The sequence below is a fragment of the Hyperoodon ampullatus genome (assembly GCF_949752795.1).
Source record: "Hyperoodon ampullatus genome assembly, chromosome: 19".
Taxonomy (NCBI): Eukaryota; Metazoa; Chordata; class Mammalia; order Artiodactyla; family Ziphiidae; genus Hyperoodon; species Hyperoodon ampullatus.
The window spans coordinates 27184193-27207113 of record NC_136932.1 but is presented as its reverse complement, the minus strand read 5'-3'; the positions used below and the strand labels follow the sequence as shown (position 1 = coordinate 27207113).

General features: G+C 53.6%; 4 protein-coding genes and 2 pseudogenes across 6 annotated transcripts in view; 1 reads left to right on the top strand and 5 right to left on the bottom strand.

Moving 5' to 3' along the window:
* The window catches only part of LOC307067901 (RAD52 motif-containing protein 1-like), a gene marked incomplete at both ends in the record, with an annotated part of 661371 nt that overhangs the window by 215658 nt on the left and 422792 nt on the right, over positions 1-22921 (top strand). The window lies entirely within an intron of this gene.
* On the bottom strand, positions 2300-4513 carry LOC307067387 (uncharacterized protein; the record flags this gene model as incomplete). Its single annotated transcript, XM_079724865.1, is given in 4 exon segments — positions 2300-2416; positions 2535-3109; positions 3112-3797; positions 4236-4513. Coding segments are annotated over 4 exon segments (1656 nt in total).
* On the bottom strand, positions 4525-7501 carry LOC307067386 (uncharacterized protein SPEM2-like; annotated as a pseudogene). Its single transcript has 5 exons — positions 7361-7501; positions 7141-7198; positions 5740-7008; positions 4870-4954; positions 4525-4545 (listed from the first exon to the last, which is right to left on the bottom strand). The product of its transcript is annotated as an uncharacterized protein SPEM2-like (transcript).
* Positions 8813-10625, bottom strand: LOC307068468 (acetylcholine receptor subunit beta-like; the record flags this gene model as incomplete). Its single annotated transcript, XM_079726343.1, has 4 exons — positions 8813-8926; positions 9232-9394; positions 9734-9915; positions 10410-10625. The coding sequence occupies 4 exons, from the start codon at positions 10623-10625 to the stop codon at positions 8813-8815; spliced, it is 675 nt and encodes a 224-aa protein (XP_079582469.1).
* On the bottom strand, positions 13768-15981 carry LOC307067385 (uncharacterized protein; the record flags this gene model as incomplete). The annotated part of the gene is given in 4 exon segments (XM_079724864.1): positions 13768-13884; positions 14003-14577; positions 14580-15274; positions 15704-15981. Coding segments are annotated over 4 exon segments (1665 nt in total).
* LOC307067384 (uncharacterized protein SPEM2-like) lies at positions 15993-18966 on the bottom strand (annotated as a pseudogene). The gene is made up of 4 exons: positions 18819-18966; positions 17208-18476; positions 16338-16422; positions 15993-16013 (listed from the first exon to the last, which is right to left on the bottom strand). The product of its transcript is annotated as an uncharacterized protein SPEM2-like (transcript).

The following is a 22921-nucleotide window of genomic DNA, read 5'->3' as shown; positions in this document are numbered from 1 at the left end:
GCATTGGGTGCCCATCCCTACATCTTACCTCCTCCCCAGAGGGTGGCTTCTGAGCCACCCTAAAAAGAACTAAGTTCTCTGCGCTCTGGGGGAGCTTTAAGATGCTGGGGGTGGGTGACAGGGAAAGAAAAATTGCTCTAAGCTCTAAAGCACTGCTCTCCAATAGCATTTTTCATGATGATGGAAATGTTCTAAATCTGTGCCGTCCAATGCGGTAGCCACTAGCTCCATGTGGCTACTGAGCACTTAGAAGATCATGGCACTGAGGAAGAGAATTTCTTTTTTTTTTTCTGGCCAAGCCATGAAGCTTGCGGGGTCTGAATTCCCTGACCAGGGATTGAACCACCGCCACATCAGTGAAAGCGCCACGTCCCAACAACTGGACTGCCAGGGAACAGAATTGGATGTCAGGGAAATTCTGTTCCCTGAGGAAGAGAAGTTTTAGCTTTTTAACTTAATTTTTAATAGAATTAATTTTCCTTAATTTTAAGTAATTTACATTCTAATAGGCCTCTGGCTAGTGGCTACTGTAATTGACAGTGCAGCTCTAGGGCCTTGGGGATAACGGATTTAGCTAGAGAGCGATGGAGGGAAAGCAGGGATAGTTTCGGTCCTCATCAGGCCCTGTGGGATGGGGCTGGGTTGGATGTCCTCCAAAGTCCACAGAACACTTCTCTTGTCTCTTTATTCCTCATGCTTACCTGTCCCCTCTTTTTCTATGTTTCTCACCACACACTGATATCCCCACTCCTTGATGGTCTCCGGTGAGTTGTTGGATGTTGGAAGCCATCCTGGAGCCATTGCACCATGACAAAGTCATGAAGCAACGGAAGGCGAAACTGCAAGGCAGCGCCGTGCCAGGAAGGTGGACTACAGCTCTGTTGTTATGTTTTATGATAATAAATTTAAATATAGGGGCAATTTTGGGGGGATGTTGCTCCACGTGAAAGAAAAATTCCTCTAGGACTCCCCCTCCTGAAACTACCACAGAATGGGAAGTACCCACTAAAGACCCGGGGAAATGGGTAAAGAATTAAGAGCCTGGAACTAAAGGGATATTTTTATGAAAAACACCCTCTAGTATGGAGTTATGGCCATGGGCTGGAGTTCCTGATGACATAGGAAATTTATGGTTCTATTATAAAGGAAGATTAATTATAGAAAAGCAAATGCCTAGAGCAGAATTAGTTGCTAGGATAGGGAGAAAGCACTGTCTCAGTTGAAGGAAACAACGAGAAAGGGCATGCAGGGTACATTGTAAATATTTTCGTGGAACCATTGTAAAAGGTTGCCCATGCAAGAAGAGAAATAGGAACAAGTAGCTTCAACTTTTACAATTAAAATAATCATATAACTGCTTGGCTTGGTTACTAAGAAATAACCTGTGATTAATGGGAACTTGGGAAATATTTTAATAGGACATCTAGAAACTAGGGCATATTTAAAAAAAAATCTTTAGAGAACATTTTGAGGTTTGATTGTGCTAAGATTGTTTGGTCACATACCTGGTAATGTAATCAACTACAATATATAAACCTGTGATTGTAAACAATAAAGAAGAGAGAGAAACATGCAATGCTGATACTTTAAGAAGTGTAATAGATTTATTTCCTTCGCCGACGCTATCTATCCCTCGGGTATCCCTTGACTCGCTGGAGATGGACTCCGGCAGTTGGATGTCGCCCTATGAAGGCGCCTGGGAGACAGAGCTTTGCACTTGTCCCTGTCTGCTGTCTCTGGCGGGCGTCAAAGACCACACGCCCTAGAGAGAGCTTCGCACTTGTCCCTGTCTGCTGTCTCTGGCGGGCGTCAAAGACCACACGCCCTAGAGAGAGCTTCGCACTTGTCCCTGTCTGCTGTCTCTGGCAGGCGTCAAAGGCCACACGCCCTAGAGAGAGCTTCGCACTTGTCCCTGTCTGCTGTCTCTGGCGGGCGTCAAAGACCACACGCCCTAGAGAGAGCTTCGCACTTGTCCCTGTCTGCTGTCTCTGGCGGGCGTCAAAGACCACACGCCCTAGCCAGGTGCCTGCTGGTTTTGGGAGGTGTAGACATCTGGCCATAGTTCTGGCAGGCTGGGGGAACGGTATCGGGTGGTACACCCAGGCTTGGCTGCCTGTTCGCTGCGAGGAGGTTAGCAGGTCATTGTAGGGCCCCTGAGCCTTGGCAGAGCAGGAGGTGTGACTGGCTGGGACAGAAGTCCATGGTATGTGCTGCCCTGCATCCTCCTTTTGAGGAACTGTCTCAGATATAAATGACTTTTGGGTCTGACGTGGGCCCCAAACTTGGACAGAGTCAGTTCCTAGAGGGTTCTTGTGGAGGCCTGAGTTGTTATGGAGGCCTCGTCTCTTGGATAAGCCAGAGTCTTGAGTAAGGGCTGGACTCTTATGGGGGCCAGGATCTCGATTAATTCCTGAGTCTTTGTGGAAGTTAGGGTCATGGGCATGTTCTGAGCTCCTGTAAATTCCAGCATCTTGGGTAAGGCCAGGATTCTTATGGAGGTCAGAATCTTGAGTAAGGCCTTGGCTCCTGCAGACTCCAGAATCTTGGGTCAGGCCTGGATTCTTGTAGTCTCCGGAGTCTCGGGTAAGGCTTGAGCCCTTATGGAGGTGAGCGGTTTGCACAAGACCTGGGCTCTTATGGAGATCAGACTCCTGGCAAAGGACTGAGCTCTTGTTGACTGCAGAGTCTTGGGCATGGCATGGACTCTTCTGTGGCCAAGAATCTTGGGTAATGACTGGATTCTTCTGAAGGTCAGAGTCTTGGGAAAGGCTTGGATTTTTGCAGAGGTAAGGGTCTGCGGTAAGGCCTCGAAGTTCGTGGAGGCCTGGATCTTGAGCAAGGCCTGGGTTCTTGGGGAGGCCTGTGTCTCCGGTAAGGCCTGGGGTCCTTTGGAGGACAGAGCATTGGTTGAGACCTAGACTCTCATGAAGTTCTGGGGGTTGGGGCTGGTTTGGGGTTTGGGAAGTGGTGGATAACTGGGGAGGGATGGGGCCCTGGGGAGAGAGGACAGACTGAGGAGACTTGGAGGTTGGGGGAAAGGTGAGGGTTTGTATTAAGGTGGAGGGCTTCTGGTGGTTGCTGTGTTGATGAAGGACAAAGGATCTGGGAAAACAAGAGGCAGAGAAAGAGTGCATGGTGGAGGCATGGTGCATGGTGAGCTCTGGGCACTGGTCGGAGAATGGAAGCAAGGTTGAGAAGGTGCAGCATCCTTGGAGTACACCTGGAATTTGGGGTAGACTGGAGTCTGGGGATCCGTGTTTCTCTTCTCAGACTGGCAAGGATGGGAGCTACGGTGAGCGAAGGTCTTGGACTGTACAAATTTGTCTTTAGCATCATTTGGGATCTTCCATTCCATATTCCCCAACTCCACGTAACCCAGTATGGACCCTGTGGAGGGCTTGGCACTGTCCCCACTACATTGCTTCAGTGTTTGCTCAGCTGTACCAGAGCTCACCAGACCATGCCCCTCTTGGGGCCTGGAGAGGGTACCCAAGTCATTTCTGGAGTACCCAGAGTTCTGAGGGGGACACACATGGAATAAGTTCTGCTTCATGCTGCGGGCATAGTAGACCACATGGCCAGAGGAGAGGCCTTGGTCGAAGGTAGACAAGGTAGAGAGAATAGAATCTAGGATGGGGGTACGGGTGGTGGAAGGGACTGGAGTGGTCGTCAGGGCCATGACCAGTGCTGGGACAGAGGTTGTGGCAGAGATCGGGACAGGGGCTGGTGTAGGGGCTAGGGCAGGAGTAGTAGCAGGGGCAGAAGTTGGGGAAGGGACCAGAGTGTTGGCATGGGTATAGGTCAGATGAGCATGGGTCAGGGTGCAGAGAGAAGTGTGGCCCAGGAATTGGGCTGAGGCATGTGAGGGGGCCTGGGCTTGGGCCTGGGCTGGGGTATGGGCTGAGGTATGCTCCGGGCCATGGACCTGGGCAGGGCTGTGCTCAGGGTTGAGGGCTGGTGAGGGGGTCTGGGCCTGGGGGGTAGTGTGCTCAGGGAGGTGGAATGTGGAGCAAGTCTGGGCCTGAGGTGGGGCGTGCACAGAGGGGTGCTTGTAGGAGAAGGTCTGGGCCTTGGCAGGAGAATGTGCAGGGAGCTGAACTGGGGGGCAGGTCTGGGCCCGGGCTGGGGCCTGGGCTGAGTCATAGTCTGGGGTCTTAGTCTTGCTCTCTTGGGGCAGGCAGAGTGGAACCACGTCCACCTTGCTTCTCCTGCGGAGCTTGGAAGATGTCTCTCACCTGGAGTTAAAGGTGGCTTGGGACTTTAAGGCTGTGAACGGAGGGGCCTCACCAGCTCCCACTACCCTCTCCTTCCACAGTCCCCGTGGAGCCTCCGTGGAAGCCCGAGCCCGTCCACACTGAGGCGGCGTCCAGCAGCACTTAGAAGCCGTCTCATCATCTGTTTCTGGTATCCGGGATTCAAGGTGGTTTGGGTGCCTGTGCAGGAAGCTCGGGCGATGGCGGAAGCGGGGAGAAACTCTTGAACGCAGCTTCTTGGGATCCACGGAGCAGCGCATGCGATGACTGCCTACACAGCTGGCTTGCTTGTCTGCAGGGAAAGGCGAGATGGGACAGGGCCTGGGTTCTTGAGGGGCTGAGAATCAAGGCAGGGATAGAAGAAAGGGGACAGGCCCACATCCCCTGAGCCCACACTGGCGCCCACTTACCTTTGGGGAAAATATGGTTGAAACCTGCCCGCAAGAATCTCTTCAGATGCATCCAGAGCTGAGGGAAGCAAGGGAGCGTGGAGTTTGGGATCAGGGTGAGCCCTGAAATCCAACCCTTGTTCGGCCACACTACAGCAGCCATCCCATCTCAGCCCCTTCTAGACCCCAGGACTCCCCCAACCACACTGCCCAGATCCTGCCCTCACCAGATTCACCACGTTCATCCACACATTGAGCAAGATGATGCTGACCAGGATCAGAAGAATTGAGTCTCCTAGGTCTTGGCATTTCCTGGGTGTGGTGCCAGAGCACGCCTCGGCTAGGTAATGGGTTTGCTCAGCCATGGCCGGGGGTCCCAGGACTGCCTGAGTCCGCTGGCCTCCATATATATAGACTGGGAGACAGACTGGGTCATAATGGGGCAGGTGGTGGCGTCACAGTGAGGGAGGGGGATGAAAAGGAGGGCCAGGCGTGGCATTCCATGGTTCCCCGGGTGAGGTAAGCTGAGCCTGGACAGCCAAACAGGGCCCGGAGGCCGGCACACCTCCCCTCGAGCTGTCAAACATTCGCTCACCGCCCACTGACTCACTTGTTCAAATGTCACGTTCCATCTCTTGGCCCCTCCTGAGACTAGAAAGACCTTGGCCTCAGAGCCCTGCGGAAGGCCTGGCTGGAGTCCAGAGCCTCAGCCTTCTTCATGCCCTTCACTGGCTGTGGAGCTGGACCTGCCCAGATGTGGAACCTCCCAGTTTGGAAGCAGCTTCTTGTATGAGGCTCTTTGGGGACAGGGACAGCTGAGACACAGAGGAGGTGCCAAGAGACCAGTGGTTTGGAGACTGCAGCTGCAGATCTACTTAGTGCATGGTATCAGACCAGGAGGGGCCTGCTGGCAGGACTGTGGCCACTAAACCAACGGGACCCTCAGGCCCAGAAGGGGACACTGGCTTCTTATTGCAGGAAGCCAAAGGCAGGGACCCAAGCTGGCAGAAGGAGTGGCGCTTCCAAGCCACAGACCGCCAATGTTTTCTGGACCATGGCGCTCTTTATTCCTCTCTCCATGCCCTGCCGCTCCCCACCCGCCCCCATTAGCTGCTGGCCAGTTCATTTTCCCAGTCTGGCTTCCGTGCAGAGAGGGCCTCGAGGCCGAGGTGGAAGGTAGCAGCGAGTTGGCCCGCGCTTGGCTTCCTGCACTTGCCGCTTCAACTCCAGGCTGTCATACACCTGGTAGTTGGCATTTCCCCCTGGGTTCCGGCTGAGTGGCATGAAGGTGGGCGTGGGTGGAGGGCGTTCGGTAGCCTGGACGTCGGGCAGAGTCTGGGAGGGGTGGAGGAGCAGCGCTGAGCTGGGATCCGAGGCCCACTGGTAGAGGCCTCGGCCAGCACCGTGAGGGAGGCGGAGGCGGCCAGAGGGTGCCGCACAGGCAGCATCTCTGCCCATTCGGCCGCCCAGCGCCGCACCTCGTGGGGATCCCGGGAGTAGTTCAAGTGTCCCGTGGAGTGGTGCGGGCTGTGGTTGGGCTGGCTGTGAGCACAGCTGTGGAGGCTCCGTCCGTGGGCCGGTGGGGAGTTGCGCTGCCATGCTTCGGGCCTGTAGCTCTGAGGCACCAGAGCTGATGGAGGCTCAGAACCCTCCAGACCACGCCGCCGCTGATCCCAGGAGTCATACGGGAGATGGCCCCCTGAGGGGTAAGTTCTGTGACCCCAGGGACCCACGAGCTCTTAGGGGGCAGCCGTCGGGTAAGTGATGGAGACGAGGTCCACTGGTCAGCATCCACATTGCCCCAGATGCGGGATGGCGAGCAAGGGGCCCCGAAGGACTGCAGCCCTAGCTCAGACTTGGCCTCCACACGCTTGGACATGCGGTGCAGCTCGGGCGACAGGTAGAGACAGGCTGGTGGCTGGATGGCCAGGATCCCACCCTGTCGACCCCAGAGGCCCACGTTGGAGGGCAGACCCATCTGCCGGTAGAGCCCTCCCCAGCACCCCCACGGGTACTTGGGTTGTGGGAAGGAAAGTTGGTCCTCCTCCTCCAGGTAGGAGTCCGGGTCCTCCCAGTTAAAGGGGGGCATCGGAGGCAGCTGTGACATCCCGTGGAGGCGATGCGGCCTACGGAAGCCTGAGCAGCTGGAGGGGAATTTTCTAAATTCTTGGGCCTCCCCTGGTGGCTTCAGGGGTGGCGGCTGCAGCTGCGGCTACGGTTGCGGAGATGGTGGTAGGAGGACGAGGAGTAGCAAGTGGGCCGGGCCATTCTCACTTCCACAGGGTCCAGGGTGCAGTGGATGTGGATGTCTTGGGCCTTGGCTGGAGGATGTTTGGAGGAACTTTCACAAGCCTGTGAGATTTCATCTGTGGGAGGCGAGAGTCCGTGAGGGCAGGGCAACTGTCAGAAGATTTCAGGGTTGGGAACCTGGGAGCCTGGGTTTCTAGGGCCCTGGGACTGGCGAGGCGGGGTGCCCCCTAGCTGTCTTCTATAGTTACTTTTCTGAATAATACAATACATGGTCTTGTCTAAGGCATTCTGGAGCCCATGCCATATCTGGTGTGGGGTGAGGTGGGGTGGGTGAAAATGAAGGCCAGGCTCTCTACCCTCACCACCACTCCCAGCCAAGACCGTTCCTGCAGACGGAGGTGCAGGCTGCAGCTGGTTCCCACCCTCAGCCATCTTAACCCCTATTGGTGATCCCCAACCATCGCTGACCATAGTTGCCATGCTGATCCCAAAGCTGACAAGAATGACAAGGCCCAGCAACAGGATTAGGAAGTCCTCCGCATTCTGGGTACTTTCTTGGTATTGATGGCAGCACCCCAGGTTGTCATACCAGAGCTGGTGTTCCATGGTGGGCGGGTCCTAGGGCCGCCTGAGCCGTGGGACGCCCCACCCCCCTCAACCCCACCGGCCCTGACCCACACTGCACTCATGCCAGGACCTGGGGACACCCACCAACAGGTGAGGGAGCATGGTCATAATGAGGCCCATTGCAGGGAGTCACAATGCGGAGTTGTCCAATCTTTCATCCACTCAGCTGGTCCTTTAGGTGGCCGTCTCTGCCCTCGGCTCCCACTACATGGAGCCTAGTCCCCAGAGTTCAGTCTGTCCTTCTGTCTCCATGGGGCCTTGCTTAACTTGATTTGCAAGCAGGGTTGCTACAGATGAGAGACAGTCTTCATAGTGACTGGATCATGCATATAGGATTTCCTCCATTTCATTGTTCAAGACATTAGGACCGCTTACGTAGCCTGTTGGGCTTCTTAGAACTAGCCTGCAGTTCTTTAAAAGTTTCAAGAGAAGCCAGAAATCCAAATTGCTCTGTGAAATAGCCACATTTTAAAAGTAGCAAACCAATTCAACTTTTAAACTCTGCTGGCCAACAACATGGGCCACACAAAACACACCAGTTTGTAACCTCTGATGTATACTGTATAATGCTTTTGTTCTCATCTTCTCATATGATCCTCAGACTAGGCAGCAGATACTATTATTCGCTTCATTTTACAGATGGAGAAACTGAGGCACAGAGCAGTTTAGTAGCTTGTCCAAAGTTTGAGCATCACAGCTGGAACTTGAGGTTTTTACAGTGTGCTTTTTTATCCTCATTACAAATGCATCCTTTTAGAAAGAACCTTTTCTTATCCTAAAGATAATACATATTACAAAATACAGTAAAGTACAGAAAGGTCAAAACAAAGAAAAAACGACCACTAGTCCCAACATGCCAACATAAGCACTATTACTTAGTGTATTTCTTTACAGAAAAAATAATTTCCCTATTCATTCAATCAGAGGTACCGGCTGTATAGGTTAGGATCTGTGCTAGGTGCTGGGGATATTACAGTGAACAGCCATAGTTCCTGCCCTCAGAAGGCTTACAATCTAGTTCTTGTTCTTTGTTCCATTCATTGCCAACCTAGATGTGAATATCCAACGGGGCTTCTTCAAGAAGCCAAAGAGTAAATAAGCGGATAGTGCATGTCAGGTGGGCCCAAGGCCCCCTGCTGCCCAGTCCCACTTGGGCTTCCTCCCTAGAAACGAAACGAGGAGAGGATTGGACTCCTAGTGAAGGAGTTAAGATGCAGAAAGGGATAGGACTTGAGAGTACTATCAAACTCTCAATTCAAGTGGCCGAGGACCTCGGTCTCGGCCCTCTCGTCCTCAAGGAAAGGGGTCGGGAGGGGGCAAGTGGTACGTGGCGTCCAGAAAGATGACGAGGGTCCACAGGAAGAGGCGGTCCACCACCATGGCCACAAACTGCCAGTCCTCCTTCAACTGGGGGTAGGAAGATTAAACTGTTCCTGGGCTCCAGACAACCAGGGAAGGCGGCCTCAAGGCCCTGTACCGCACCCAGGTCCTAATACCACAGCTTTGAGACAAGGGCGGGACCGCAGAATAGCAGAGAGCGAAACTGCGGGCGACGGATGTGAGTAAAGAACAAGTGGGAAGCCAGGGGGCGGGACCAAGTGAGGCAAACTTCCAATCAGAAAAAAAAATCGAGTTCTGGGGGCGGAGCCTAAGTTTGCCGGTGGAGCCAAGGCCACCCAGGCCTTGCCTTAGCCCACCCTCTTTGGAGTCACAGCTTCGTGGTCCTCCTGTTCCCGCAGCTGTTGAGCGGTGTAGCTGATTGAAGAAACGACCTCCCGTAGGTCGGGAGGCAGGCACACAGCCCGGCTTGGACCATCGATAAATGGCCGCAGGTCCGGGGCAGACAGTTCAGGCTGGAACGTGGAAGAGGCGAGTCTGTTTGGCCACGACCGGGGCACAAAGACGGCCTGCGTGGGTGCTCTAGGCCCCGCCCCAACTCCCTCCTCCAACGCCCATCCAGGTTTCCAAACGTGAGAGAGCCCTTCAGGTTCTCTTCAACAGCGGCGACCTCTCTAGCCTTCCGCAATTCCTCCTATTCCCTTACGCTTTAGTTTCCACCTCCCCGCACAGTGGGCAACAGAAGGGGGACTACAACTCCCATGATGCTCAACCACGACATCCTCTGAGAGCTTAGGACGCCTGCCTCCGCACAGTCTTCTGGGAACTGTAGTTCGCCCTCTCCCTTCTACGTGGGCCATGGGGAGTAGATACTACCTGTTGGGTTTGGGGAAGAGAAAATCATGTGGTGGCTTGCGGATGAAATATTCATCTGTTCCCCGACCCCAGCCACTTCCTGGAGAATCCCTGAGAGGTATAGGAGGTGGCTCCGGTATCTGGTCTCTCTCAGGTTTGGGTCTCTTCAGACCCAGATACGGAGGGAGTTTGTGGATAAAGATCTGCAGAGTAGAAGAAGAGGCGTGTTGGAGGGGGCTCTTATGCTTTCAGACCAGAAGGGAAGCCGCCAACCACCCCCACGGCACGTGCCCATTCCTGCGCATGCGTGTATGCATCCCACAGATGAAATGCAACTACACAGCCCAAGAGTCCTTAAGGGGGTTAGGAGGCATCCTGACTGGAAAGAAAAGTTCTGAGGGCTTCCACCCTGATAGTACCTAACCCTGAGAATGCTTCCTTGGGACCCACGATGGGCAGTATTGATGAAGAGAGCCTGGGATCTACGCAATGTTAATGATGGGAAGATAAAATTAATTGGGCAACATTTCAACACCCAAAGACCTTGGCACTTTGACACTCTACCAGGAGTTGTAGTTCTCCCTCAGGTCTGTGAAAGGGAAGGTTGAAAGTTGGTGGGAGTGAGGAGCGATACCTGGACAAAAAGCCAAATACTGGGATTGAGAGTTAACACAGGTTGGAGAGGAGATCTTCTTACCTGACGGACCCAAAGGGGCATTTGGTGGGTGTGGGGTGAGCGATGGTGCAGGTTGAGGACTACGATGTTAAGGATGACTGAGAAGGTGACGAGGACCATGGTAAACATGAGGTATTTGATGATGACGGGGACAGACAGGGAGGTCTCAGGCACTTTGTCTGCCAGCAGCAGCAGGAACACAGTAAGGGTCAGCAGGGCAAAGATCGAGAGCCCCATCTGCTCTACTTGGGGGACAGAGGGGAAGGCGGAAGGATTAGGCTTTGCCAGAAAGCAATCTCCCTGGCATAATCAGTGACCGTGTTTCCAGCCCACTCAAGGACAGGCTTTTGGAAGGGCCAACTGCATGCAAATAACTCCTACATTTATACCTCCAACCTGGACTGATTCCCCTAAATTCCACACTTGTATCCACCTGCCTACTTAACCTCTCCATTTGGGTGTCCAATAGACATCTCGAACTTAACATGTCCAAAACTTAATTCCCTCACCACCGACTCCCCACACAGTCTTCCTCAGGTCATAAATGACAACTCGATCTTTCCTGTGGCTCAGGCCAAATCCCTTGGAGTCATTCTCAGCTCTCCTCTCTCTCATCCCATATCCAATCCATACCAAACCCTATTGGCTCTACCTTCAACATATATCCTGAAACTGATGACCTATCCCATCTACCACTACCATCCTGGTACAAGCCACCATTACCTCAGATCTGAGTTATTACAAAGGCCTCCTCTTTGCTTCATCCTTTGCCCCCCCTGCTGACTGTTCTCAACAGAGCAGCCACATTGATCCCATTAAAATGTAAATCAGATCAAGAGCCCCAAACACAGCCCAGAATGGGGGAGGCAAGTTTGCATACATCTGGTCGTGACCCAAGAGACCAGATGAGGAAAACTGAAGCCTGGGCTCTTTCTCACAGGCTGGGGAAATCAGGCATTGGGTGCCCATCCCTACATCTTACCTCCTCCCCAGAGGGTGGCTTCTGAGCCACCCTAAAAAGAACTAAGTTCTCTGCGCTCTGGGGGAGCTTTAAGATGCTGGGGGTGGGTGACAGGGAAAGAAAAATTGCTCTAAGCTCTAAAGCACTGCTCTCCAATAGCATTTTTCATGATGATGGAAATGTTCTAAATCTGTGCCGTCCAATGCGGTAGCCACTAGCTCCATGTGGCTACTGAGCACTTAGAAGATCATGGCACTGAGGAAGAGAATTTCTTTTTTTTTTTCTGGCCAAGCCATGAAGCTTGCGGGGTCTGAATTCCCTGACCAGGGATTGAACCACCGCCACATCAGTGAAAGCGCCACGTCCCAACAACTGGACTGCCAGGGAACAGAATTGGATGTCAGGGAAATTCTGTTCCCTGAGGAAGAGAAGTTTTAGCTTTTTAACTTAATTTTTAATAGAATTAATTTTCCTTAATTTTAAGTAATTTACATTCTAATAGGCCTCTGGCTAGTGGCTACTGTAATTGACAGTGCAGCTCTAGGGCCTTGGGGATAACGGATTTAGCTAGAGAGCGATGGAGGGAAAGCAGGGATAGTTTCGGTCCTCATCAGGCCCTGTGGGATGGGGCTGGGTTGGATGTCCTCCAAAGTCCACAGAACACTTCTCTTGTCTCTTTATTCCTCATGCTTACCTGTCCCCTCTTTTTCTATGTTTCTCACCACACACTGATATCCCCACTCCTTGATGGTCTCCGGTGAGTTGTTGGATGTTGGAAGCCATCCTGGAGCCATTGCACCATGACAAAGTCATGAAGCAACGGAAGGCGAAACTGCAAGGCAGCGCCGTGCCAGGAAGGTGGACTACAGCTCTGTTGTTATGTTTTATGATAATAAATTTAAATATAGGGGCAATTTTGGGGGGATGTTGCTCCACGTGAAAGAAAAATTCCTCTAGGACTCCCCCTCCTGAAACTACCACAGAATGGGAAGTACCCACTAAAGACCCGGGGAAATGGGTAAAGAATTAAGAGCCTGGAACTAAAGGGATATTTTTATGAAAAACACCCTCTAGTATGGAGTTATGGCCATGGGCTGGAGTTCCTGATGACATAGGAAATTTATGGTTCTATTATAAAGGAAGATTAATTATAGAAAAGCAAATGCCTAGAGCAGAATTAGTTGCTAGGATAGGGAGAAAGCACTGTCTCAGTTGAAGGAAACAACGAGAAAGGGCATGCAGGGTACATTGTAAATATTTTCGTGGAACCATTGTAAAAGGTTGCCCATGCAAGAAGAGAAATAGGAACAAGTAGCTTCAACTTTTACAATTAAAATAATCATATAACTGCTTGGCTTGGTTACTAAGAAATAACCTGTGATTAATGGGAACTTGGGAAATATTTTAATAGGACATCTAGAAACTAGGGCATATTTAAAAAAAAATCTTTAGAGAACATTTTGAGGTTTGATTGTGCTAAGATTGTTTGGTCACATACCTGGTAATGTAATCAACTACAATATATAAACCTGTGATTGTAAACAATAAAGAAGAGAGAGAAACATGCAATGCTGATACTTTAAGAAGTGTAATAGATTTATTTCCTTCGCCGACGCTATCTATCCCTCGGGTATCCCTTGACTCGCTGGAGATGGACTCCGGCAGTTGGATGTCGCCCTATGAAGGCGCCTGGGAGACAGAGCTTTGCACTTGTCCCTGTCTGCTGTCTCTGGCGGGCGTCAAAGACCACACGCCCTAGAGAGAGCTTCACACTTGTCCCTGTCTGCTGTCTCTGGCGGGCGTCAAAGACCACATGCCCTAGAGAGAGCTTTGCACTTGTCCCTGTCTGCTGTCTCTGGCGGGCACCAAAGACCACACGCCCTAGAGAGAGCTTCGCACTTGTCCCTGTCTGCTGTCTCTGGCGGGCGTCAAAGACCACACGCCCTAGAGAGAGCTTCGCACTTGTCCCTGTCTGCTGTCTCTGGCAGGCGTCAAAGGCCACACGCCCTAGAGAGAGCTTCGCACTTGTCCCTGTCTGCTGTCTCTGGCGGGCGTCAAAGACCACACGCCCTAGAGAGAGCTTCGCACTTGTCCCTGTCTGCTGTCTCTGGCGGGCGTCAAAGACCACACGCCCTAGCCAGGTGCCTGCTGGTTTTGGGAGGTGTAGACATCTGGCCATAGTTCTGGCAGGCTGGGGGAACGGTATCGGGTGGTACACCCAGGCTTGGCTGCCTGTTCGCTGCGAGGAGGTTAGCAGGTCATTGTAGGGCCCCTGAGCCTTGGCAGAGCAGGAGGTGTGACTGGCTGGGACAGAAGTCCATGGTATGTGCTGCCCTGCATCCTCCTTTTGAGGAACTGTCTCAGATATAAATGACTTTTGGGTCTGACGTGGGCCCCAAACTTGGACAGAGTCAGTTCCTAGAGGGTTCTTGTGGAGGTCTGAGTTGTTATGGAGGCCTCGTCTCTTGGATAAGCCAGAGTCTTGAGTAAGGGCTGGACTCTTATGGGGGCCAGGATCTCGATTAATTCCTGAGTCTTTGTGGAAGTTAGGGTCATGGGCATGTTCTGAGCTCCTGTAAATTCCAGCATCTTGGGTAAGGCCAGGATTCTTATGGAGGTCAGAATCTTGAGTAAGGCCTTGGCTCCTGCAGACTCCAGAATCTTGGGTCAGGCCTGGATTCTTGTAGTCTCCGGAGTCTCGGGTAAGGCTTGAGCCCTTATGGAGGTGAGCGGTTTGCACAAGACCTGGGCTCTTATGGAGATCAGACTCCTGGCAAAGGACTGAGCTCTTGTTGACTGCAGAGTCTTGGGCATGGCATGGACTCTTCTGTGGCCAAGAATCTTGGGTAATGACTGGATTCTTCTGAAGGTCAGAGTCTTGGGAAAGGCTTGGATTTTTGCAGAGGTAAGGGTCTGCGGTAAGGCCTCGAAGTTCGTGGAGGCCTGGATCTTGAGCAAGGCCTGGGTTCTTGGGGAGGCCTGTGTCTCCGGTAAGGCCTGGGGTCCTTTGGAGGACAGAGCATTGGTTGAGACCTAGACTCTCATGAAGTTCTGGGGGTTGGGGCTGGTTTGGGGTTTGGGAAGTGGTGGATAACTGGGGAGGGATGGGGCCCTGGGGAGAGAGGACAGACTGAGGAGACTTGGAGGTTGGGGGAAAGGTGAGGGTTTGTATTAAGGTGGAGGGCTTCTGGTGGTTGCTGTGTTGATGAAGGACAAAGGATCTGGGAAAACAAGAGGCAGAGAAAGAGTGCATGGTGGAGGCATGGTGCATGGTGAGCTCTGGGCACTGGTCGGAGAATGGAAGCAAGGTTGAGAAGGTGCAGCATCCTTGGAGTACACCTGGAATTTGGGGTAGACTGGAGTCTGGGGATCCGTGTTTCTCTTCTCAGACTGGCAAGGATGGGAGCTACGGTGAGCGAAGGTCTTGGACTGTACAAATTTGTCTTTGGCATCATTTGGGATCTTCCATTCCATATTCCCCAACTCCACGTAACCCAGTATGGACCCTGTGGAGGGCTTGGCACTGTCCCCACTACATTGCTTCAGTGTTTGCTCAGCTGTACCAGAGCTCACCAGACCATGCCCCTCTTGGGGCCTGGAGAGGGTACCCAAGTCATTTCTGGAGTACCTAGAGTTCTGAGGGGGACACACATGGAATAAGTTCTGCTTCATGCTGCGGGCATAGTAGACCACATGGCCAGAGGAGAGGCCTTGGTCGAAGGTAGACAAGGTAGAGAGAATAGAATCTAGGATGGGGGTACGGGTGGTGGAAGGGACTGGAGTGGTCGTCAGGGCCATGACCAGTGCTGGGACAGAGGTTGTGGCAGAGATCGGGACAGGGGCTGGTGTAGGGGCTAGGGCAGGAGTAGTAGCAGGGGCAGAAGTTGGGGGAGGGACCAGAGTGTTGGCATGGGTATAGGTCAGATGAGCATGGGTCAGGGTGCAGAGAGAAGTGTGGCCCAGGAATTGGGCTGAGGCATGTGAGGGGGCCTGGGCTTGGGCCTGGGCTGGGGTATGGGCTGAGGTATGCTCCGGGCCATGGACCTGGGCAGGGCTGTGCTCAGGGTTGAGGGCTGGTGAGGGGGTCTGGGCCTGGGGGGTAGTGTGCTCAGGGAGGTGGAATGTGGAGCAAGTCTGGGCCTGAGGTGGGGCGTGCACAGAGGGGTGCTTGTAGGAGAAGGTCTGGGCCTTGGCAGGAGAATGTGCAGGGAGCTGAACTGGGGGGCAGGTCTGGGCCCGGGCTGGGGCCTGGGCTGAGTCATAGTCTGGGGTCTTAGTCTTGCTCTCTTGGGGCAGGCAGAGTGGAACCACGTCCACCTTGCTTCTCCTGCGGAGCTTGGAAGATGTCTCTCACCTGGAGTTAAAGGTGGCTTGGGACTTTAAGGCTGTGAACGGAGGGGCCTCACCAGCTCCCACTACCCTCTCCTTCCACAGTCCCCGTGGAGCCTCCGTGGAAGCCCGAGCCCGTCCACACTGAGGCGGCGTCCAGCAGCACTTAGAAGCCGTCTCATCATCTGTTTCTGGTATCCGGGATTCAAGGTGGTTTGGGTGCCTGTGCAGGAAGCTCGGGCGATGGCGGAAGCGGGGAGAAACTCTTGAACGCAGCTTCTTGGGATCCACGGAGCAGCGCATGCGATGACTGCCTACACAGCTGGCTTGCTTGTCTGCAGGGAAAGGCGAGATGGGACAGGGCCTGGGTTCTTGAGGGGCTGAGAATCAAGGCAGGGATAGAAGAAAGGGGACAGGCCCACATCCCCTGAGCCCACACTGGCGCCCACTTACCTTTGGGGAAAATATGGTTGAAACCTGCCCGCAAGAATCTCTTCAGATGCATCCAGAGCTGAGGGAAGCAAGGGAGCGTGGAGTTTGGGATCAGGGTGAGCCCTGAAATCCAACCCTTGTTCGGCCACACTACAGCAGCCATCCCATCTCAGCCCCTTCTAGACCCCAGGACTCCCCCAACCACACTGCCCAGATCCTGCCCTCACCAGATTCACCACGTTCATCCACACATTGAGCAAGATGATGCTGACCAGGATCAGAAGAATTGAGTCTCCTAGGTCTTGGCATTTCCTGGGTGTGGTGCCAGAGCACGCCTCGGCTAGGTAATGGGTTTGCTCAGCCATGGCCGGGGGTCCCAGGACTGCCTGAGTCCGCTGGCCTCCATATATATAGACTGGGAGACAGACTGGGTCATAATGGGGCAGGTGGTGGCGTCACAGTGAGGGAGGGGGATGAAAAGGAGGGCCAGGCGTGGCATTCCATGGTTCCCCGGGTGAGGTAAGCTGAGCCTGGACAGCCAAACAGGGCCCGGAGGCCGGCACACCTCCCCTCGAGCTGTCAAACATTCGCTCACCGCCCACTGACTCACTTGTTCAAATGTCACGTTCCATCTCTTGGCCCCTCCTGAGACTAGAAAGACCTTGGCCTCAGAGCCCTGCGGAAGGCCTGGCTGGAGTCCAGAGCCTCAGCCTTCTTCATGCCCTTCACTGGCTGTGGAGCTGGACCTGCCCAGATGTGGAACCTCCCAGTTTGGAAGCAGCTTCTTGTATGAGGCTCTTTGGGGACAGGGACAGCTGAGACACAGAGGAGGTGCCAAGAGACCAGTGGTTTGGAGACTGCAGCTGCAGATCTACTTAGTGCATGGTATCAGACCAGGAGGGGCCTGCTGGCAGGACTGTGGCCACTAAACCAACGGGACCCTCAGGCCCAGAAGGGGACACTGGCTTCTTATTGCAGGAAGCCAAAGGCAGGGACCCAAGCTGGCAGAAGGAGTGGCGCTTCCAAGCCACAGACCGCCAATGTTTTCTGGACCATGGCGCTCTTTATTCCTCTCTCCATGCCCTGCCGCTCCCCACCCGCCCCCATTAGCTGCTGGCCAGTTCATTTTCCCAGTCTGGCTTCCGTGCAGAGAGGGCCTCGAGGCCGAGGTGGAAGGTAGCAGCGAGTTGGCCCGCGCTTGGCTTCCTGCACTTGCCGCTTCAACTCCAGGCTGTCATACACCTGGTAGTTGGCATTTCCCCCTGGGTTCCGGCTGAGTGGCATGAAGGTGGGCGTGGGTGGAGGGCGTTCGGTAGCCTGGACGTCGGGCAGAGTCTGGGAGGGGTGGAGGAGCAGCGCTGAGCTGGGATCCGAGGCCCACTGGTAGAGGCCTCGGCCAGCACCGTGAGGGAGGCGGAGGTGGCCAGAGGGTGCCGCACAGGCAGCATCTCTGCCCATTCGGCCGCCCAGCGCCGCACCTCGTGGGGATCCCGGGAGTAGTTCAAGTGTCCCGTGGAGTGGTGCGGGCTGTGGTTGGGCTGGCTGTGAGCACAGCTGTGGAGGCTCCGTCCGTGGGCCGGTGGGGAGTTGCGCTGCCATGCTTCGGGCCTGTAGCTCTGAGGCACCAGAGCTGATGGAGGCTCAGAACCCTCCAGACCACGCCGCCGCTGATCCCAGGAGTCATACGGGAGATGGCCCCCTGAGGGGTAAGTTCTGTGACCCCAGGGACCCACGAGCTCTTAGGGGGCAGCCGTCGGGTAAGTGATGGAGACGAGGTCCACTGGTCAGCATCCACATTGCCCCAGATGCGGGATGGCGAGCAAGGGGCCCCGAAGGACTGCAGCCCTAGCTCAGACTTGGCCTCCACACGCTTGGACATGCGGTGCAGCTCGGGCGACAGGTAGAGACAGGCTGGTGGCTGGATGGCCAGGATCCCACCCTGTCGACCCCAGAGGCCCACGTTGGAGGGCAGACCCATCTGCCGGTAGAGCCCTCCCCAGCACCCCCACGGGTACTTGGGTTGTGGGAAGGAAAGTTGGTCCTCCTCCTCCAGGTAGGAGTCCGGGTCCTCCCAGTTAAAGGGGGGCATCGGAGGCAGCTGTGACATCCCGTGGAGGCGATGCGGCCTACGGAAGCCTGAGCAGCTGGAGGGGAATTTTCTAAATTCTTGGGCCTCCCCTGGTGGCTTCAGGGGTGGCGGCTGCAGCTGCGGCTACGGTTGCGGAGATGGTGGTAGGAGGACGAGGAGTAGCAAGTGGGCCGGGCCATTCTCACTTCCACAGGGTCCAGGGTGCAGTGGATGTGGATGTCTTGGGCCTTGGCTGGAGGATGTTTGGAGGAACTTTCACAAGCCTGTGAGATTTCATCTGTGGGAGGCGAGAGTCCGTGAGGGCAGGGCAACTGTCAGAAGATTTCAGGGTTGGGAACCTGGGAGCCTGGGTTTCTAGGGCCCTGGGACTGGCGAGGCGGGGTGCCCCCTAGCTGTCTTCTATAGTTACTTTTCTGAATAATACAATACATGGTCTTGTCTAAGGCATTCTGGAGCCCATGCCATATCTGGTGTGGGGTGAGGTGGGGTGGGTGAAAATGAAGGCCAGGCTCTCTACCCTCACCACCACTCCCAGCCAAGACCGTTCCTGCAGACGGAGGTGCAGGCTGCAGCTGGTTCCCACCCTCAGCCATCTTAACCCCTATTGGTGATCCCCAACCATCGCTGACCATAGTTGCCATGCTGATCCCAAAGCTGACAAGAATGACAAGGCCCAGCAACAGGATTAGGAAGTCCTCCGCATTCTGGGTACTTTCTTGGTATTGATGGCAGCACCCCAGGTTGTCATACCAGAGCTGGTGTTCCATGGTGGGCGGGTCCTAGGGCCGCCTGAGCCGTGGGACGCCCCACCCCCCTCAACCCCACCGGCCCTGACCCACACTGCACTCATGCCAGGACCTGGGGACACCCACCAACAGGTGAGGGAGCATGGTCATAATGAGGCCCATTGCAGGGAGTCACAATGCGGAGTTGTCCAATCTTTCATCCACTCAGCTGGTCCTTTAGGTGGCCGTCTCTGCCCTCGGCTCCCACTACATGGAGCCTAGTCCCCAGAGTTCAGTCTGTCCTTCTGTCTCCATGGGGCCTTGCTTAACTTGATTTGCAAGCAGGGTTGCTACAGATGAGAGACAGTCTTCATAGTGACTGGATCATGCATATAGGATTTCCTCCATTTCATTGTTCAAGACATTAGGACCACTTACGTAGCCTGTTGGGCTTCTTAGAACTAGCCTGCAGTTCTTTAAAAGTTTCAAGAGAAGCCAGAAATCCAAATTGCTCTGTGAAATAGCCACATTTTAAAAGTAGCAAACCAATTCAACTTTTAAACTCTGCTGGCCAACAACATGGGCCACACAAAACACACCAGTTTGTAACCTCTGATGTATACTGTATAATGCTTTTGTTCTCATCTTCTCATATGATCCTCAGACTAGGCAGCAGATACTATTATTCGCTTCATTTTACAGATGGAGAAACTGAGGCACAGAGCAGTTTAGTAGCTTGTCCAAAGTTTGAGCATCACAGCTGGAACTTGAGGTTTTTACAGTGTGCTTTTTTATCCTCATTACAAATGCATCCTTTTAGAAAGAACCTTTTCTTATCCTAAAGATAATACATATTACAAAATACAGTAAAGTACAGAAAGGTCAAAACAAAGAAAAAACGACCACTAGTCCCAACATGCCAACATAAGCACTATTACTTAGTGTATTTCTTTACAGAAAAAATAATTTCCCTATTCATTCAATCAGAGGTACCGGCTGTATAGGTTAGGATCTGTGCTAGGTGCTGGGGATATTACAGTGAACAGCCATAGTTCCTGCCCTCAGAAGGCTTACAATCTAGTTCTTGTTCTTTGTTCCATTCATTGCCAACCTAGATGTGAATATCCAACGGGGCTTCTTCAAGAAGCCAAAGAGTAAATAAGCGGATAGTGCATGTCAGGTGGGCCCAAGGCCCCCTGCTGCCCAGTCCCACTTGGGCTTCCTCCCTAGAAACGAAACGAGGAGAGGATTGGACTCCTAGTGAAGGAGTTAAGATGCAGAAAGGGATAGGACTTGAGAGTACTATCAAACTCTCAATTCAAGTGGCCGAGGACCTCGGTCTCGGCCCTCTCGTCCTCAAGGAAAGGGGTCGGGAGGGGGCAAGTGGTACGTGGCGTCCAGAAAGATGACGAGGGTCCACAGGAAGAGGCGGTCCACCACCATGGCCACAAACTGCCAGTCCTCCTTCAACTGGGGGTAGGAAGATTAAACTGTTCCTGGGCTCCAGACAACCAGGGAAGGCGGCCTCAAGGCCCTGTACCGCACCCAGGTCCTAATACCACAGCTTTGAGACAAGGGCGGGACCGCAGAATAGCAGAGAGCGAAACTGCGGGCGACGGATGTGAGTAAAGAACAAGTGGGAAGCCAGGGGGCGGGACCAAGTGAGGCAAACTTCCAATCAGAAAAAAAAATCGAGTTCTGGGGGCGGAGCCTAAGTTTGCCGGTGGAGCCAAGGCCACCCAGGCCTTGCCTTAGCCCACCCTCTTTGGAGTCACAGCTTCGTGGTCCTCCTGTTCCCGCAGCTGTTGAGCGGTGTAGCTGATTGAAGAAACGACCTCCCGTAGGTCGGGAGGCAGGCACACAGCCCGGCTTGGACCATCGATAAATGGCCGCAGGTCCGGGGCAGACAGTTCAGGCTGGAACGTGGAAGAGGCGAGTCTGTTTGGCCACGACCGGGGCACAAAGACGGCCTGCGTGGGTGCTCTAGGCCCCGCCCCAACTCCCTCCTCCAACGCCCATCCAGGTTTCCAAACGTGAGAGAGCCCTTCAGGTTCTCTTCAGCAGCGGCGACCTCTCTAGCCTTCCGCAATTCCTCCTATTCCCTTACGCTTTAGTTTCCACCTCCCCGCACAGTGGGCAACAGAAGGGGGACTACAACTCCCATGATGCTCAACCACGACATCCTCTGAGAGCTTAGGACGCCTGCCTCCGCACAGTCTTCTGGGAACTGTAGTTCGCCCTCTCCCTTCTACGTGGGCCATGGGGAGTAGATACTACCTGTTGGGTTTGGGGAAGAGAAAATCATGTGGTGGCTTGCGGATGAAATATTCATCTGTTCCCCGACCCCAGCCACTTCCTGGAGAATCCCTGAGAGGTATAGGAGGTGGCTCCGGTATCTGGTCTCTCTCAGGTTTGGGTCTCTTCAGACCCAGATACGGAGGGAGTTTGTGGATAAAGATCTGCAGAGTAGAAGAAGAGGCGTGTTGGAGGGGGCTCTTATGCTTTCAGACCAGAAGGGAAGCCGCCAACCACCCCCACGGCACGTGCCCATTCCTGCGCATGCGTGTATGCATCCCACAGATGAAATGCAACTACACAGCCCAAGAGTCCTTAAGGGGGTTAGGAGGCATCCTGACTGGAAAGAAAAGTTCTGAGGGCTTCCACCCTGATAGTACCTAACCCTGAGAATGCTTCCTTGGGACCCACGATGGGCAGTATTGATGAAGAGAGTCTGGGATCTACGCAATGTTAATGATGGGAAGATAAAATTAATTGGGCAACATTTCAACACCCAAAGACCTTGGCACTTTGACACTCTACCAGGAGTTGTAGTTCTCCCTCAGGTCTGTGAAAGGGAAGGTTGAAAGTTGGTGGGAGTGAGGAGCGATACCTGGACAAAAAGCCAAATACTGGGATTGAGAGTTAACACAGGTTGGAGAGGAGATCTTCTTACCTGACGGACCCAAAGGGGCATTTGGTGGGTGTGGGGTGAGCGATGGTGCAGGTTGAGGACTACGATGTTAAGGATGACTGAGAAGGTGACGAGGACCATGGTAAACATGAGGTATTTGATGATGACGGGGACAGACAGGGAGGTCTCAGGCACTTTGTCTGCCAGCAGCAGCAGGAACACAGTAAGGGTCAGCAGGGCAAAGATCGAGAGCCCCATCTGCTCTACTTGGGGGACAGAGGGGAAGGCGGAAGGATTAGGCTTTGCCAGAAAGCAATCTCCCTGGCATAATCAGTGACCGTGTTTCCAGCCCACTCAAGGACAGGCTTTTGGAAGGGCCAACTGCATGCAAATAACTCCTACATTTATACCTCCAACCTGGACTGATTCCCCTAAATTCCACACTTGTATCCACCTGCCTACTTAACCTCTCCATTTGGGTGTCCAATAGACATCTCGAACTTAACATGTCCAAAACTTAATTCCCTCACCACCGACTCCCCACACAGTCTTCCTCAGGTCATAAATGACAACTCGATCTTTCCTGTGGCTCAGGCCAAATCCCTTGGAGTCATTCTCAGCTCTCCTCTCTCTCATCCCATATCCAATCCATACCAAACCCTATTGGCTCTACCTTCAACATATATCCTGAAACTGATGACCTATCCCATCTACCACTACCATCCTGGTACAAGCCACCATTACCTCAGATCTGAGTTATTACAAAGGCCTCCTCTTTGCTTCATCCTTTGCCCCCCCTGCTGACTGTTCTCAACAGAGCAGCCACATTGATCCCATTAAAATGTAAATCAGATCAAGAGCCCCAAACACAGCCCAGAATGGGGGAGGCAAGTTTGCATACATCTGGTCGTGACCCAAGAGACCAGATGAGGAAAACTGAAGCCTGGGCTCTTTCTCACAGGCTGGGGAAATCAGGCATTGGGTGCCCATCCCTACATCTTACCTCCTCCCCAGAGGGTGGCTTCTGAGCCACCCTAAAAAGAACTAAGTTCTCTGCGCTCTGGGGGAGCTTTAAGATGCTGGGGG